The sequence below is a fragment of the Necator americanus genome, chromosome X (assembly GCF_031761385.1).
Source record: "Necator americanus strain Aroian chromosome X, whole genome shotgun sequence".
Taxonomy (NCBI): Eukaryota; Metazoa; Nematoda; class Chromadorea; order Rhabditida; family Ancylostomatidae; genus Necator; species Necator americanus.
Window position 1 is genome coordinate 25,740,753 of NC_087376.1, and position 14,675 is coordinate 25,755,427.

General features: G+C 39.8%; 2 protein-coding genes across 2 annotated transcripts; one reads left to right on the forward strand and one right to left on the reverse strand.

The window, feature by feature from the left end:
• On the reverse strand, positions 1 to 765 carry RB195_025506 (uncharacterized protein; the record flags this gene model as incomplete). Its single annotated transcript, XM_064213682.1, has 3 exons — positions 1 to 129; positions 377 to 464; positions 704 to 765. 3 exons carry the CDS (start codon positions 763 to 765, stop codon positions 1 to 3), a joined length of 279 nt encoding a protein of 92 aa, XP_064069563.1.
• Positions 766 to 5,160: 4,395 nt separating this feature from the next.
• Positions 5,161 to 10,857, forward strand: RB195_025507 (uncharacterized protein; the record flags this gene model as incomplete). The annotated part of the gene is made up of 3 exons (XM_064213683.1): positions 5,161 to 5,339; positions 10,539 to 10,650; positions 10,705 to 10,857. 3 exons carry the CDS (start codon positions 5,161 to 5,163, stop codon positions 10,855 to 10,857), a joined length of 444 nt encoding a protein of 147 aa, XP_064069564.1.
• Between the last annotated feature and the right edge of the window lie 3,818 nt (positions 10,858 to 14,675).

Sequence of the window (14,675 nt, forward strand, 5' to 3'; positions counted from 1 at the left end):
TTACGACCTACTCGGCAGATATAACGTTGCCAATTTGTTTCTAATCCATGAAATCGGTATACATTCCTTGATTCCTTCAGCTTCTGCTTCACGAATCAGTAATGACAGCATCTCCAGGTTTTGCGCCAACTGAAACAGCATGAAATAAACTTCAATTAATCCCCAGCGGTGCAAGATTTCCTCCGGGGATTCCCTTCGAGGCGTGAGACATAGGGTTGATTTCAGATTAATTAGCTCAATTTTGGCAATAATTAATGTCACATTGGCGGGTTGTTTAAGGATGGAGGATGGATCTAGTACGTAGATAACAAAGCGTAATAACAACAGGCAGCAGTAAAAATATCCATACGTTAGATATTGGATGGAAAACCTTCACCTGATAGAGTTCGAGTGATTGCTGTTGTTCAGTGGTTTCCGATCGCTTCAACATGATGCCGCGACATGCTGGAGCGAATGAGAATTTTCTGGAAGACTCACTTTTTGGAACATCTCATAAAAGAACGTTTATTTATTCATTTTGTTTCACTTTTTTGGATATTCTGTTTCTATATTGGATGAGGATAGTAGAAAAAAAGACGCAAATAGAAACGCAAACACTCATCTTAGTTAACAATTTTGAGGTTTTAGAACTGTAGATTCTTAATTTTCATACGGTAGTTTCTTTACAGTTAGAAAACAGTTATAAAGTTTTATTACATCTTACCTGCAATCAAGACTGAGGGCAATAGCAATAAGGGAGAGGAACACGAACAGTATGATACGCATATCTGTGAGCTGTTGGAATAAGGCTGGGCTCCTCGTCACGCCCTCAACCCTCTCTCCTATAATAAGAACCGCCTCCGGCGATCAGCGATCCGTGATTGCATACGACACTTAAAAAGCGTCCTACTGACGAATTGGCCTTTTCACCTCTCATCTAAATCCCTCAAAAACAAACGAATTGCCTACGATCCTATCCTTTAAGTCGCTCAAGTGCGAGATTTTTGATCATTCTGGTCAGTAGGCGTATAAGACAAAAATAAAATATCCCAAAAAAGTGGAGGAAAATTTTTCTGTCATTACCATTCGTCGCAATTGGAATTATGATAATAACTCGAAACATGAATATGTCACATATGTGTTTTTAATGACATATTCATTGTTCATTATTTTATTCATCAAAAAGTCAAGAGCTAAGAAAGTTTTAGAAGTTTTCCGGAAACTTCTGAAAATTTCTAGTTTTTTTCTGCGTTTTTTTGACTTTAGGTTGGCATCTGGAATGGCAGACGGAGGAAAAGGTTTTGTTGCATGCAAAAGACTTGGATTTGTTCCCATGCACTGTCTGGGAATTAAAGAATGAGAAAGTGTATTTCCATTCTCGAGAAATGCCAACGTAGTACGGTCCACAGTCGGCGCCTAATGAATTCAACCAGTTGACCGCTATGCATCTTAAGTTGCGAGGGAGTGGAGGGAAGAAAGAGTGTACTTCAGGAAGTGTGTGCATTGCAGCTGCCTCATTTAACTCAATTAAGGCTGACTACAGCGGTTTGGTCATGAGATTTACCAGTTCAATACAAGTTCAATTCTGTAACTATATACCGTACTTTATTAGGTAATCAGATCAATCTCGTGCATTTAATGGCATTGAATTGCACCATTTTGAATAGTATTGTTTCCCTAGCACCGTAATGACCTGACAGAACATTTTATTTAATATTTTGAAAACGAAATGCAACACCTGAGATTAAGCCGGACCGGTATACTGCTATTTTATATTATCTCTTATGAATATATTGACAATAATAGATGTGCCATCGGTATTGATTTTTTGCCGCAAGGCGCTTGCTCTCTCCTGATTTGAAGTACATTCTTTCCGCTCTTCGCCCTTCCCGAATCAAAAGACGCATCTCGTTCCCGGAGCTGAACTTGCCCAGTGACAACAACGTTCTCTTCCCCACACTGGTTACCCTACGGGAATCAATTATTTGTGGATACTGGTAAGAAACTGCCAATATTTTGTTCACTTATTGAGAAAAAAAAACCTTTTTAAAGTATGACCTGCAAGTGTGTTAAGCAGACATAAACGCACTCATAACTTTGGCCGCAAAAGATGGTCGATGGAGGTAGATCTCGAGGGTACAGAAACACGAGTACTGTAGCGACAGGCAATCGCGCCAAGTTCCATACGTACAGTTTTACCAATCATGCTTAATTCTACATCTCTTCAGAGCGCTCCTAATTTGGTCCCGTCAATGTCCCTACGCTTTGGAGTAGGTCGAATGCTGTTTTCTACTTCTGACATTCGCTAACCGAAAACCTGATCAAAAACCTCAACAATTTTGAAACAGCAAATGTGTGCTTATGGACATTTGAGGTGAAGCTTGAGATCTCACTCTGTAAAAGGATCTGATGTCTGGAAAATTACAAATGCAACTATGAGATATGTCTTCAATCAAACACGGATTTGAGGCAGGAAAATTGTGCGGGGTGCGAAATACACTTTCTCCTAAACTACTGAATAAATTAAATGAATTCACGAATCTACTTCCTCATGCTTTTTCTCAAAAACAACACGCACGTATTGAAGAGAAAATTGCGACTTCTTCTACCGTATACCGTAAAGATGGGGCACGCACTTCCTACAATAGCTGAAATCTCTTCGGCAGACTAAAAATGCACCGGTTCTTGCACATTTACGTCATTGATTATGTAAATTTATTATTCACTTTGGTGTGCTTAAAGATAACAGGCCAAAAAGATAAAAAAGTATATGACATCATCCTCTCTCTCCTGCTCTCTCTCTCTCTCTCTTTCTCCCTCCCTTTCTCTCTTTGTCTCTCCCTCTCTCTCTTCTCTACACAAGGTTTCAGTTTCCCCTCTAGGGTTTCGTTATCTTCATTTTTTTTTCTAGTGGGAAAACGAACCGATCTGAGAAAAACTACTCCTGATTTTTTTATCCTGCTGTAAACCTATTTAACAAGGAAAGAGTAGCTACCTCACCTTATGCAAAGTTTAGAACGGATATCCCTTTAGGGCATGGAATTCGAAGGCAGATAGATCTATCTCTCGGATGAGCTTAAGATGACTGTTCTTCAGACATATTCTGTTGCAGATATTCTATTTCCGTATTAATCGCCATTACTTTTTGTAAGAGCATGTAAAAAATTCAAAGCAGTAACATTATGGTTCATTATTATTAGTAACATTATTTTCAGCACATCATCCTATTTCTCGTGCTGTTTCCGTCTACTAACACTGCTATAATGGAAAAAAGATAGGAAAATAAAGTAAGAAAATTAATTTTCTTTTATTACTATTCACCCCGCCACATTTAACGTTGAGTTAGGATCTACCTTAATTCGTAACATTGCTACCAACTGGTGGAGGTCTCTCTTAAATTCATGTTTCAGCTCATGTTTGGATGATGAGTGGAATCAAATTATATAATTGCTGGGTTCAGAGACAATGAACTTCTGTTTGTGCTTCTTCCATTTCAAAAGAATTTTGCAAAGACAATTTTAACGGAAGCAAAAGTTTTTCCACAGCAACCTAGCACCAACGAAACTGTTATAAGGGCTATGAGGTCTTGTATTTTTCCTCAAAGCATAGAAGTATGAAAGGTCTTGTAAATATTACCATAAGTTTTGCAACTAGTCATCAAATTCTACTATTCAAAACAACTTGTGTGCTCTAGTATATACCACACATTACTTGTATCACCTGCCCATGTATCAGCTGAATAAATGTCTGTTCTGAAGCGAGAATGCTGGTCTCGATTTCTGTCTGCTAATGGCAATAATACCTTAGTTTTGCGAAATCAAACGCCTAGTGCGGCCCAGTGGCTTTCTCCCACAAGGAAAATGAAGAGAATTGTATTTTTCTCTGAAGTACTTCGTGAATTTGAGGGCGAATCATTTTGAAAAAAAAAACTTGTTGATCTCCACTTCACGTTCAGCTGGAAGAGTATGTACAACTTTGAACTCGTCAGCGAATATGGATAAAATCCTACAGGTCAATTTGGTCCAATTGCTTATTTAAGCGCGCCTTTTGGCTTGATTGTAGTTTCTTTCTCGCGTTAGTTCAACTTATTTGCGCTCGCACCCGTTAATTTCCTGGCGCATTGATTTTGAATGCCGTCTCTAAAATGTGGATTACTTATGAAATATTGTTAATACCAAATGCCATTGATATAGATGAAGTTTGGGCTATGAATATGACAACCAATTCCACCAACTGTAATTTCTAATTGTAATTGTAATTCTCTGACTGTTATTAGGCCCGAGACGACCGAGTGTAGCCCAGACTTATCTGGGATAAAAACGGTTGCATTATACATCGGCTCCCCACAATTCATTCTATGGCCGCACACGCGTCCATAAATCTCAAACTATTCCTGAATAAAGTCGAACGCCTGGGTGCGTGGCCATACGTATTGATATCGTAGATACTTTCGACTCTTAGGACGAGACTGTAGCAATTTTTCTCATCATAATTTGTGCTCTGACAAGTCCTTTTCTTTTCATTAACCTAGTGCATTTAATTGAAGGTGGTATAAGAAAGACCTGGGAAGAATGAGAACATAGTTGATATGTCGGATTGCATCCGTTCTTTTGGACCCACCTTCAGAAACCTCAAACGATTTCGGACTGAAGTGGAAGCGCATCTTCACATGGCTTGATCAACGTTATTCCTTGTTGCGAAAATCTTTATTCCATCCCTTAATCAGATTTTACAGTGTGAGGAATAGTTTGTGGTATTATAGGTGATGTGAATGTTTTTGTTTCGCTTTAATAAAGATATATGCATATAGATACGCTCCATGTAAAAATTGTGGCAGGTGGTTTGTAGAAGCGCATATGGAGAGAAAAAAACACCCAGAATTCTCCGAAGTAATGCATAACTGCTAAAAACTAGGGTGAAAAAGGTCTCAAATGTTTTCTTTGAACTTTCTCGTCAACTCTTTCTATAGTGGAATACATTCCGCTGGATAAAAAGTGAATGCTCACAGCATATCACAACACTTGGGGAAACCATTGGTATTCAATTACGTCGGGTTTGACAATGCAACCTCGGTTAGAGTTTCTTGGAAGCTTGCAGTTGATCAAAAAGAAAAGAAAACCTATTTTCACCTCTAACACTTGGGCTTATCAACAATCGACTTTAAGGGGAACTTATTTCAAGATGAAAATAGCTCGATTATTGCTTCTTTGGTTCCAAAATAAAATCGAACAATGTTACGAGGATGAGCCCTTGTGCGTGTACTTGCGTCTACGTCTAGCGGCCGACGTCGGTAACACGTGTACTGAAACGGTTGCACTTCATCGCCTAAGGCGTAACACATTTTTGGGTATGGATCTCGGGTAATTCAAAACTTGATGTCTCTTGGATTTCTAACGTTTCCGCCACCCTATTAGTCACTAATACAGCCTCAAATACGATGCTCTTAGTTGTCATTAAATCCTAAAAGTTATTGCAAACTTCAATAAAAGTATGAACAACTTACGGTAAGAACGTGTCCACGTATAGAGTCTAAAATTAAGCAAAAAATAAATTAGCACAAATAGTGTTTCAGGTAATTGATTCAGAATATACTATTCCGAGATAAGATTTCGGATCACTTCCAGTACTCACAAAGTCGGTATTCTCTGAAACCGTATGTTTTATTTCTTCAAGGAAAAGCTTTGATGAATTAGCAAGCTTTAAGATCAAGTTCGGGCCCCAGCTGAATCTACTGGAGGAAGGCAATGAACCACGAAACAGACAATATTGGGACCCCTTCAGTCAAAGATAGTGTTAGGGGAGGGGGGTAGATCACGAGTATGAGCGCCATCACGCTCATTTCCTCTTTACTAACCTAAAGGAAAGAGTAGAAAACAGCCTTCTCGACAACAATTTTCTACAACGCACCTAACGACGAGTCAAGTTCGCAAGCGTAAGCATTCGCACCGCGTCTGCCAGCGAACGGACAATCAATTAACTGCTGGCGCTGTCAGTCAGTCATAAGGCTTGTCAGAAGAGGAGAAAAAAATGAAGAGCGCAAGAAGAAAATCACAGGAGTAGACGATGTTAAATAAACACATATTAAGAGATGCAAAGTATTAGAAAAAAGATGTCGTGAAGCTGTTTTTAAAGATTTTGCTGGTACAACTCCATAAACGGTTATAAATTTAAGACCACCTCAGATCACAAAATTCCAGTGAATGCGTCTGATTCTACAGAACAATTAGTAGCTCGTGATTTATATCCAGGCCGGCGATGCAGTGTATGATTAGCGGGAAGTAACCAGCGTCAGCTATTCAGTAGCAGCTGAGGTAAATCTCTTTAGGACACGCACCATCGCTAGTTGCTCTACCACGACATGTTCGGGGCATGGTCGAAACTCTGGCGGGATCCTCTTTACAGGCATTCTGCATCTCGTATCCACAGTCAGCTGCTAATTTGAGGATATTCCATCAAACAAGGAAATGCAATGCATTATAAATAACATAATAGAAGTTGTGAATTTAATGAAATGGAAAACAAAGTGTTTTAAATGCACGTGGCTGAATAAAAATTCTTCTAACAATTTCACTTGCTGTCATAACCGTTAAATAAAAACATTGCATTTTTCTATACTACTATCTCACATAAAAGAAACGGAACTACCTAAAGGTAATTTCGTGTGAAGTACTAAGAGGCCGTAGGAAACAAAGTTAATTTTTTTTATAGTTTGAACATTGCTTCAGCACTCCTTCATTACAAATAGTTTAATACATCAAATATTCTATTGAAAGGTGCATTGATGCATCCATACACTACAGTCGATGGCGCAAGGTCATGTATCGTTTTTTGCGACGATCAGAGATCAGTCCAACACAGTTGTGTGAGTTTGGCGTTTAGGAGTTTAAAGAGCACATTTCTCGTCTGAAAATGACGAATTCTCTTATCCATCCAAAGAGCACTTTCGATGCTGTTACTGAGCGAAAAAGAGACATCTACAGCCGGTTTTAGCGATAAAAACAGTACGAAGTAGGCTCTACGAGTTTCTGAGTAACGACGCCCAATGTAAATTTGAGGCAATAAAACTTTTGAAGAATTGTAGAGAAGGGTCAAGGATTCTCCTTGATGCTCCATCAAAATATAAGACCGAAATCTTTACGCGCGGTACCGCAATCTTGCAACGAGAAAAAGTGCGAGATTTCCAATTTTCAGCTACACATCAAAATCTCAAAATCTCTGTGACCTCGAGCTGAGTCTAATAACTCTGCTAGTGGTCCACAAAAATGAATTCAGATTTTTGAAATCACAATTCATTTTTACTTTCTTGTAAATATTTTCCGCTCTCTCAAAAGCTAGTTGAGAAAAGTTGAAAATTTTGCAAAAATTCCCAACTTATTCTCAACTAGCTTTCAAAAACACCAGAGGGTCCCTGAAAACGGTGTCCTAATCGTTTTATAGTGCAAACATTCCTTTATGAAAAGTTGACACATTTGTCCTCTCCAATTTTTTCTTCAGTCCGTTATTCCTTTCCTAATAAAATCCGACCAGTTCAGCATTAATTTTCAATCAGGGCATAGACAAATCGCTAAAATGACTTCTAAATAACACTTAATTGCGGCAAACAACGTTCTTAATGCAATTTCAGAAAATTTCCCGGTGAAATGTTCCTCTTAGTAATTTTTTTTCGTGTTTTGCAAAAACAAGATTCCAGCGGAGATCGAACAATTAGCCGTCTAAAACCCGTCACTGTCAATGAATAACATTGTGTGCAGAAGTGGAAAATAGCAGAAAAGTACTTTTAGAATGTCCTCGGGGTCGGTATTAGTTGTTTCTTCCACTTTGCAAAAATGGAAAAAGTCCGGCGGGTATCAAACTCTCAACCTTCGTTATTCCTGTCAAAAGAGAAATTTTGTGAGTCATATACACGCTGAGAAATTCCTCATCTTTTCAACTTATAAATATGTACACACTTGTGCTGACACTTCTAATTCTTACAGTGAGCTATCCCTGTGTCTATATTATATCACACATTTTTATTTTACTTGTACGATTATATATTATATTATTATAATATTATTATTCACTAAAGTACGATTTATTAATATTTATTACGTTGTTTTATTTTGACTTTTTTTCATTGATCGTCAATTTGTTTCTTTAATTCTATCTTTTATAAGAAATTTTTGGTTGCCATATGAGTGCCTGCACAATAGGATGGGGAGGGGTAATTTAAAGGGGTGTCTTTGTGTGGGGGAGGACGACGGAGTTGGGTTTTTTCCAACTACATGCTTGATCCTGTTTTAACAATTTAGTAGTATGCTGCCCTAATGCACGTGTTTGACCAGCACTTAAAACGGTTACGATTGTGATATGATTGAGGTGTAGAAGATCTTCAGATTTTCCGTTAAACTAGAATTTCAGCCAACATTAATCTCGGAGACGCCAAGCGCACCTGGACTTTTTGGAATAAAAATTCTTCCACGAGACTTGTTCATCTCCTCTTCCATTTTCAAAAGCTGGCATGATTGTAAGAGTAAGAGGATTATATAGATTCGTGAGGCGCTAGAACAACTGAAGAACACTTCTATCACTTGATGGAATTACTATTGATGTAACTGATTAATTGATCTTCGTCAGCTCTCACCTTCAGGCTTCCTTCATGCGTCAGAGAGTAAATCCCTTTAAAACAACAGAGTAATCCAACTATTTGTGGAATTCACGTTGGATAAGAGAGCATTAAGTGTGAAGTCCTATGCAAAACTCAAGACAACTTGACATTTTTCCTAACTAGGCACTTAACGTTCCTCCTTGTAGACAGGAAATTTTGTGAAGACTAGATTATATTTTCAATTTTTAATTTTGTATTAAAAATCTGGATGGAATAACAACTCTTCAGCATGTAAGGTAATCCTCATCAGATTTTACATGGATGTGTTCTCCAATTACAAACACTCGTTACCCAACATGAACAAAAAAACACATACACAACGAGAACATTGTTAGATTATAAGTTCAAACATGGTCTGAAAGGGTAAAAAATACAGGCAGGAGTGAAAAAAGTAAAAAACAATGGAGGTTGATACATCTAAAATACAGAACCAAACACGAGTTCTCGAAACCTGCACGTGCTGACCTGCCTATGTAGAATTAGAAATCCAGGAAAAAGCACCTTCAAATTAATTCAGAAGTTGCGAGAGTGGAGGCTCTGAATGAAGCTGACAAACATCACCATTTCGCTGCCTTCCTATCTTTTACATATGTTTGTGTTTATTTACTACATTACCAGTCTGAACATCAAGCAAACGCTGGGACTTCAGATATCCTCTCCCCTTCGTGATCAATAAAAAAATGGAGTAGCGACACTTTCTGTGAATATATACCGAACAATTGAACTTCTTTTTTCCCTAATAATCCTTTTCTCCCTCTATCTGAATAGAAATATAAGCACTGTTGAAATATTCCGTAGATTTCTTGATAAAACTACTCACTACGACATGAGTGTGAATAATATTCAAGTCGACCTTTACACACAAAATCTCTCTATTCGCTGCAACTTCAGAAACACTGTACAAGGCATTAACTTCCTCGTACTTTTCTCCGACAATCAACACGGAATAATGAGCAAACATAAAATGATGTGAACGTCATTATCGTACTGATGAAGATAAGGCTCCTACGTCAGATCACATAGACTGCTAGCAACTATTCAAACAGTTGTCCGCATGCTTGCATCCCACTCCTAAAGGAAGTATCTAATCAACCTAATGAGGGAACCTTACATGGGAGTCAAAGCGCGTACGCGTATATGAGGGTGGAACGCTGGTCGTGCAGTTGTCGCGGCATGAAAGGTTGAAACGTTTCATCTATTATATGACAAACTCGCTTTGAATTATTGCAGGTGGACGGATAACCGTGCTGGTTTCAAGTTCCTAGGTCGTCGCACCAACCCCGTGCCGTGAAGTCCCTTCACTGGTTCCTTCCACCAGTTCTATTTTCTGGGAACCGTCCCGTCCCATTCCACTACGTTCTGGCATCGGCGCAACAATTCGACGCGTTGCTACCGGTCTCACTACTTTTCGGGCCCGGGACAACTTCTTCATGCCGCTGCAGCTGTCTCCGTCCTTTCGAAAATTTAGTTTTATATGCACAGTGGTAAACAAACGTGACAAAGGCCGTTATTATACGGCATGATTGTTCTTCTGTGTGTAAACAAATGAGTAATCCCACGACAGGATGTACTGTCACATCCACGAAAAAAAATACCTGTTAGGTTGGCAATAGAAGCGTTCCGGATTTCCGTCAGGAAGGAAAAAGGAAAAAGGAAGTTCCTTAACACTATCCAGACAGCGGTACCTAAGGATACTCAATGTGTGTACTAGGTTGGTGCAAAATTGATGATCCTTAACACTATCTCTATCGTTGCTTTATTTTCACGACAAGTTTTTCTACTTACACTCATCTTCAACATTAGAAGCCGCAAAGTGTTTTGTAGCGCATTTCATTATTGTTACTAGTGCTAAAGTGATTTTGAACGAGTCAGTATTTGTTCAGTATCAAAACTTAAAAGATATTATGTCCAGGCAAGATATTTACCAAATATTCTTCTACAAGTTCAAGTTGAGCACGTCTGCAGCGGTGACAGGTCGGAATATCAACGATGGTTGGGGTGAGGGAAGCACCACTGAATCCACGGTTTAGCATTGATTTCATAGATTTCGTTGCGGCGATATGAGCCTCGATGTTAAGGAAGATCGCGGGCGCACTTTCGAAGTTGACGACCATCTGCTGAAAGCAATCATCGAAAATGACCTGCTTAAGACGACACGAGAGGTTGCCGAAGAACTAGGGGTTAACAATTCAACAGTCGTCCGCCATTTGGGAAAAAAATTGGAAGAGTGAAAAAGTTGAAATAGTGGGTTCGCACGAATTGAGCGAGCCCTAGAGAAACCGCCGTTTTGACATCTGCTCAACGCTTCTGTTACGCGACAAAGACGATCCATGTATCGACCATATTTTCACTTGCGATGAGAAATGGGTCCTTTGCGACAACAGGAAGTATCCTGCTCAATGAATGGACAAGCATGAATCTTCCAAGCACTTCCCGAAGTCGAAAATGCACCTGAAGAAGACCATGCTGAACGTGTGGTGTTGTGCTATACGTGTAATTCACTACATCTTTATGAAACCTGGCGAGACCATCACCACCGAGAAGTACTGCCAAGAACCGGACGAAATGCACCGTAAACTCCAACTTCTTCGCCCTATCATTATATTAACTTATTTAACATATTCGCCAACCGACTATCACCTTCTCAAACATCTGGATAGCTGCCTAAGGGGTAAGAACTTCTAAAACCAAGGTGATCCGAGAACGACTTCCGGAAATTCGTAAGCTCCAAAAGCTCGGACGTTTATGCAGCGGAAATAAACTAACTTGCGGAGGAGGATTTTGATGGGATAAGCATGGAATCAAAACTTGTGTCTCGTTGGCAAAGATGCATGAACTGTAATGGTTCTTACTTCGATTGAATAAAGTTTTGAAGCGAGTTATAGCGTTTGAAAGTGCATGTTTGAAAACGCGCATTATTTTTGCACCAACCTTATAGATCCTATTCGCCTTGGTGACCATCTATGAGAATGCGGCGGTTCACCAGTCCCGTTAGTCGGTGGGACTGGTCAGTTAGTTTTCCTTTTGGAGTTCTTGCAAAGTGTACTTAGAATGATACCGAGGGTTCGCAATGAGAAAGTAGGATTTTGATGGGATATCCGAGGGTTCGCAATGAGAAAGTAGGATTTTGATGGGATATACATGACATCAAAAGCTTTAAACCATTTTCAGGCCTTTGGTGAAGACAAAGTTGTCAAAACGCCAGGCCATATTTGAAGTTCCACTATAACCTCGTTGGCAAAACAAGAAAGCAACTATCATATTATTAATTCTTGGTAACCGCTATACTACTGTTGCTACATAATACTACTATACCTTTGTTTTATAAAGGAGTTACTTTATAGGAGTTTATAATTTCTCTGTCCGCAAATTCCCATGTAGGCCTACACTTAAAACTTAGGTAATTAAAACAATCATTTGTTGCTACATAGTGTTAGAAACATAGCTACGTATATTGAATTAAGCAATACGATGCTTTCTACCAAATTTTGGTATATTTTGTCAAGTTGTTTTTTCTAACAAGGGTTTCTTTTCTAACAACCACGGTTCTATGGCTATTAAAGTAAAGTTAGTAAGGAAGAGGAAGATCTCGCAAGAGGCACCTATGAACCGTTACTAATTTGTGAATAACCGTCTCTACTGCCACACTCGTTTCGAAATCACCACATCCCTCAGAAGGTCTCTGTATGGAGTTGCGTTGATCATTCATTCACTCACTCACTCATTCGTCCATCCGTTCATTTATTCATTCACTCATTCATTCGTTCATTGACATACGCCAATGGTGCATCAACCAATAGATTGAGGTAAAAATTCGACGAAACGAGAAGCCGTGTGCTCGACCTCGGCACCAGCTCACCTATCAGTGAGCCGGTAACATTAGTCAGAGCGATGATGTTATATGATAGTTGGATTGAGGGCCGAAAGCATTTGTCGATAAAATGTTTTCGGTTTGCAGACAGAATCCCTGCAAATTGCCTGCCAATTACATATAGTCGGGTCAAAACGACATGAAACACGGACATTTGCGCAAGCAGCTGCGCTCAAAGCGGAGCGGTGGGGCGTAGCTGTTGGGATCGCATAAGGATCTACGCTACCGCCAGGGGAACGGTAAAGAGGGTCCCGGCGGATTCTCCGCGAATGCCTCGGAGACATAGCGTGCCCAGTGGATACGCCGTGGAGTGTGTATAGTGTGTATGGAGTGGATATATGATACGCGAGCATACTTGGAAGAGGTCACGCTCCAGTCGTTCACGAAGACGTAGACAACCGTCTTAGATGTTCTTCTAGCCACAGAGACGCAGAAAACTGCGGAGTTACAAGAAAATATGCAAAGAAGAATGGTATGAGCTGTCGAAATTACCGAATAAGTCAAAGAATAATAGTGTTAGATAGAAGTACATCGGATTTTGAATGGTGTTCTAATAAAGAAAGGGAGTGAGTTTGTCTTTATATCACCTTCAGAAAGTCAAGAAATATTACGAAATTTGAACTCTTTTTCTTCCAGTAAGTTCCAAGAAGTCAGAGATACAAAAGGTCCCTCTGTCCAGAAATAAATTAGGCTACAAAAAAGCTTGGGAGTTACAGGATAACGATAGTTCTCATTACCGTTACTTTTGAAACCTAGAATGTTCCGTTCTAAAGAAAAATTTTATGCACGTACTTTGAAGATATTAGATACATCCCTATCTCATATTTCACGTGAGGATTTCTCTTGCTTCTGGTACGATTACTAAATTGAGATCACCTCACGTCACAGAATTGCAGTGAATGTGTCTGATTCTCCAAAACAATTTAGTGGATAGTGAATTATATCCTAGCCGGTGATGCAGCGTATGATTAGCGGCAGGTAAGCAGAGTCAGCTATTTAGGTGCTAACGAAAGTGAATCTCTTTAGGGCACGCACCATGGCTAATTGCTCTGACGAGGCATGACCGGGGCATGCTCGAAATTCCGCCGGGAACCTCTTTACACGCACCCCTACCGCCACATACCTCTGTTTTTCGCCATGGTCCCACCTCGATTCCAACCGCTGTCTCCACCGCACAGCTTCCGAGCGCGGCCGCTTGCGCAACGGTCCGTGCTTCAGCCAAGATTCTTAACAAAATTTATTACGGCTAACGTTTCGGCGTTGTCGCCTTCGTCAGAGCCTGGCTGTTGCTTAAATTCGACTATCAACAAGTTGCAATCTCTATGCCAAGATTCAAGGAAAGTCGAACTTTCGCACTTCTGGTCCGTGCTTCATGTCGTTTTGACCCAACTATATCAACAAGTTTCTGATCACGTCTGACACATCTAAAAACTGGCTAAACAGAGCTTTCCATCTTTTTCCATAAACGAACTACATAATCGAAACCAGTGAAATGTCTTCTACCGGAGGGCGAAATGCTAGTGAAATGCTGCTGTTAATCTTTTCTAACATTTGCTGTAGATCGTGATAGCGGTCATAGTGCACATTCCTCCACGGGTGACCATTCTCGGGGCCGTTCCGACTACGTTCACCTGTTTGAACGCCGCCGGAGGATTTCGGAGATTGTGATCCTGCTGGTTATGACCCATGCTCGCAGGCCATTTTCGCACCCGACAACTAGTGCAAATGTAGCGATGAAAGTCAGTAAACAATTTCATTTTCGGACTATAAAAGTGGGGGACTAGAGACTTAGAGATTTTATCACTCTAATTGAACAGAACGAGACGGTGGTTCAGTGGAATATATTTATTGAATAGTATTCAGAGAATGGTGCAGTTAATGTGAGCGAAGTAATGATTGGGCAGAGCGTTGTCTGCGGCATTCTTGGTACAAGTCGTTATACCTCGAAAACAACCATAACAGCGACCGGTACTTTATACCACGCCCTTTATCTATCATCGGGGCCGATGATTATTTGTTAAATGATAAACTCGTAAAGTGATTCCTAAACAAGGCTGTTACAAAGCCAGGATTCGTTGGAGATTCATGACGTCATCCCAACTCATTAGTTTTTTTTTCACCACTTCTAAAACTTGCTCGCACACTCTTTCAAAGCAAATTCTTGTAAACAACTTGCCC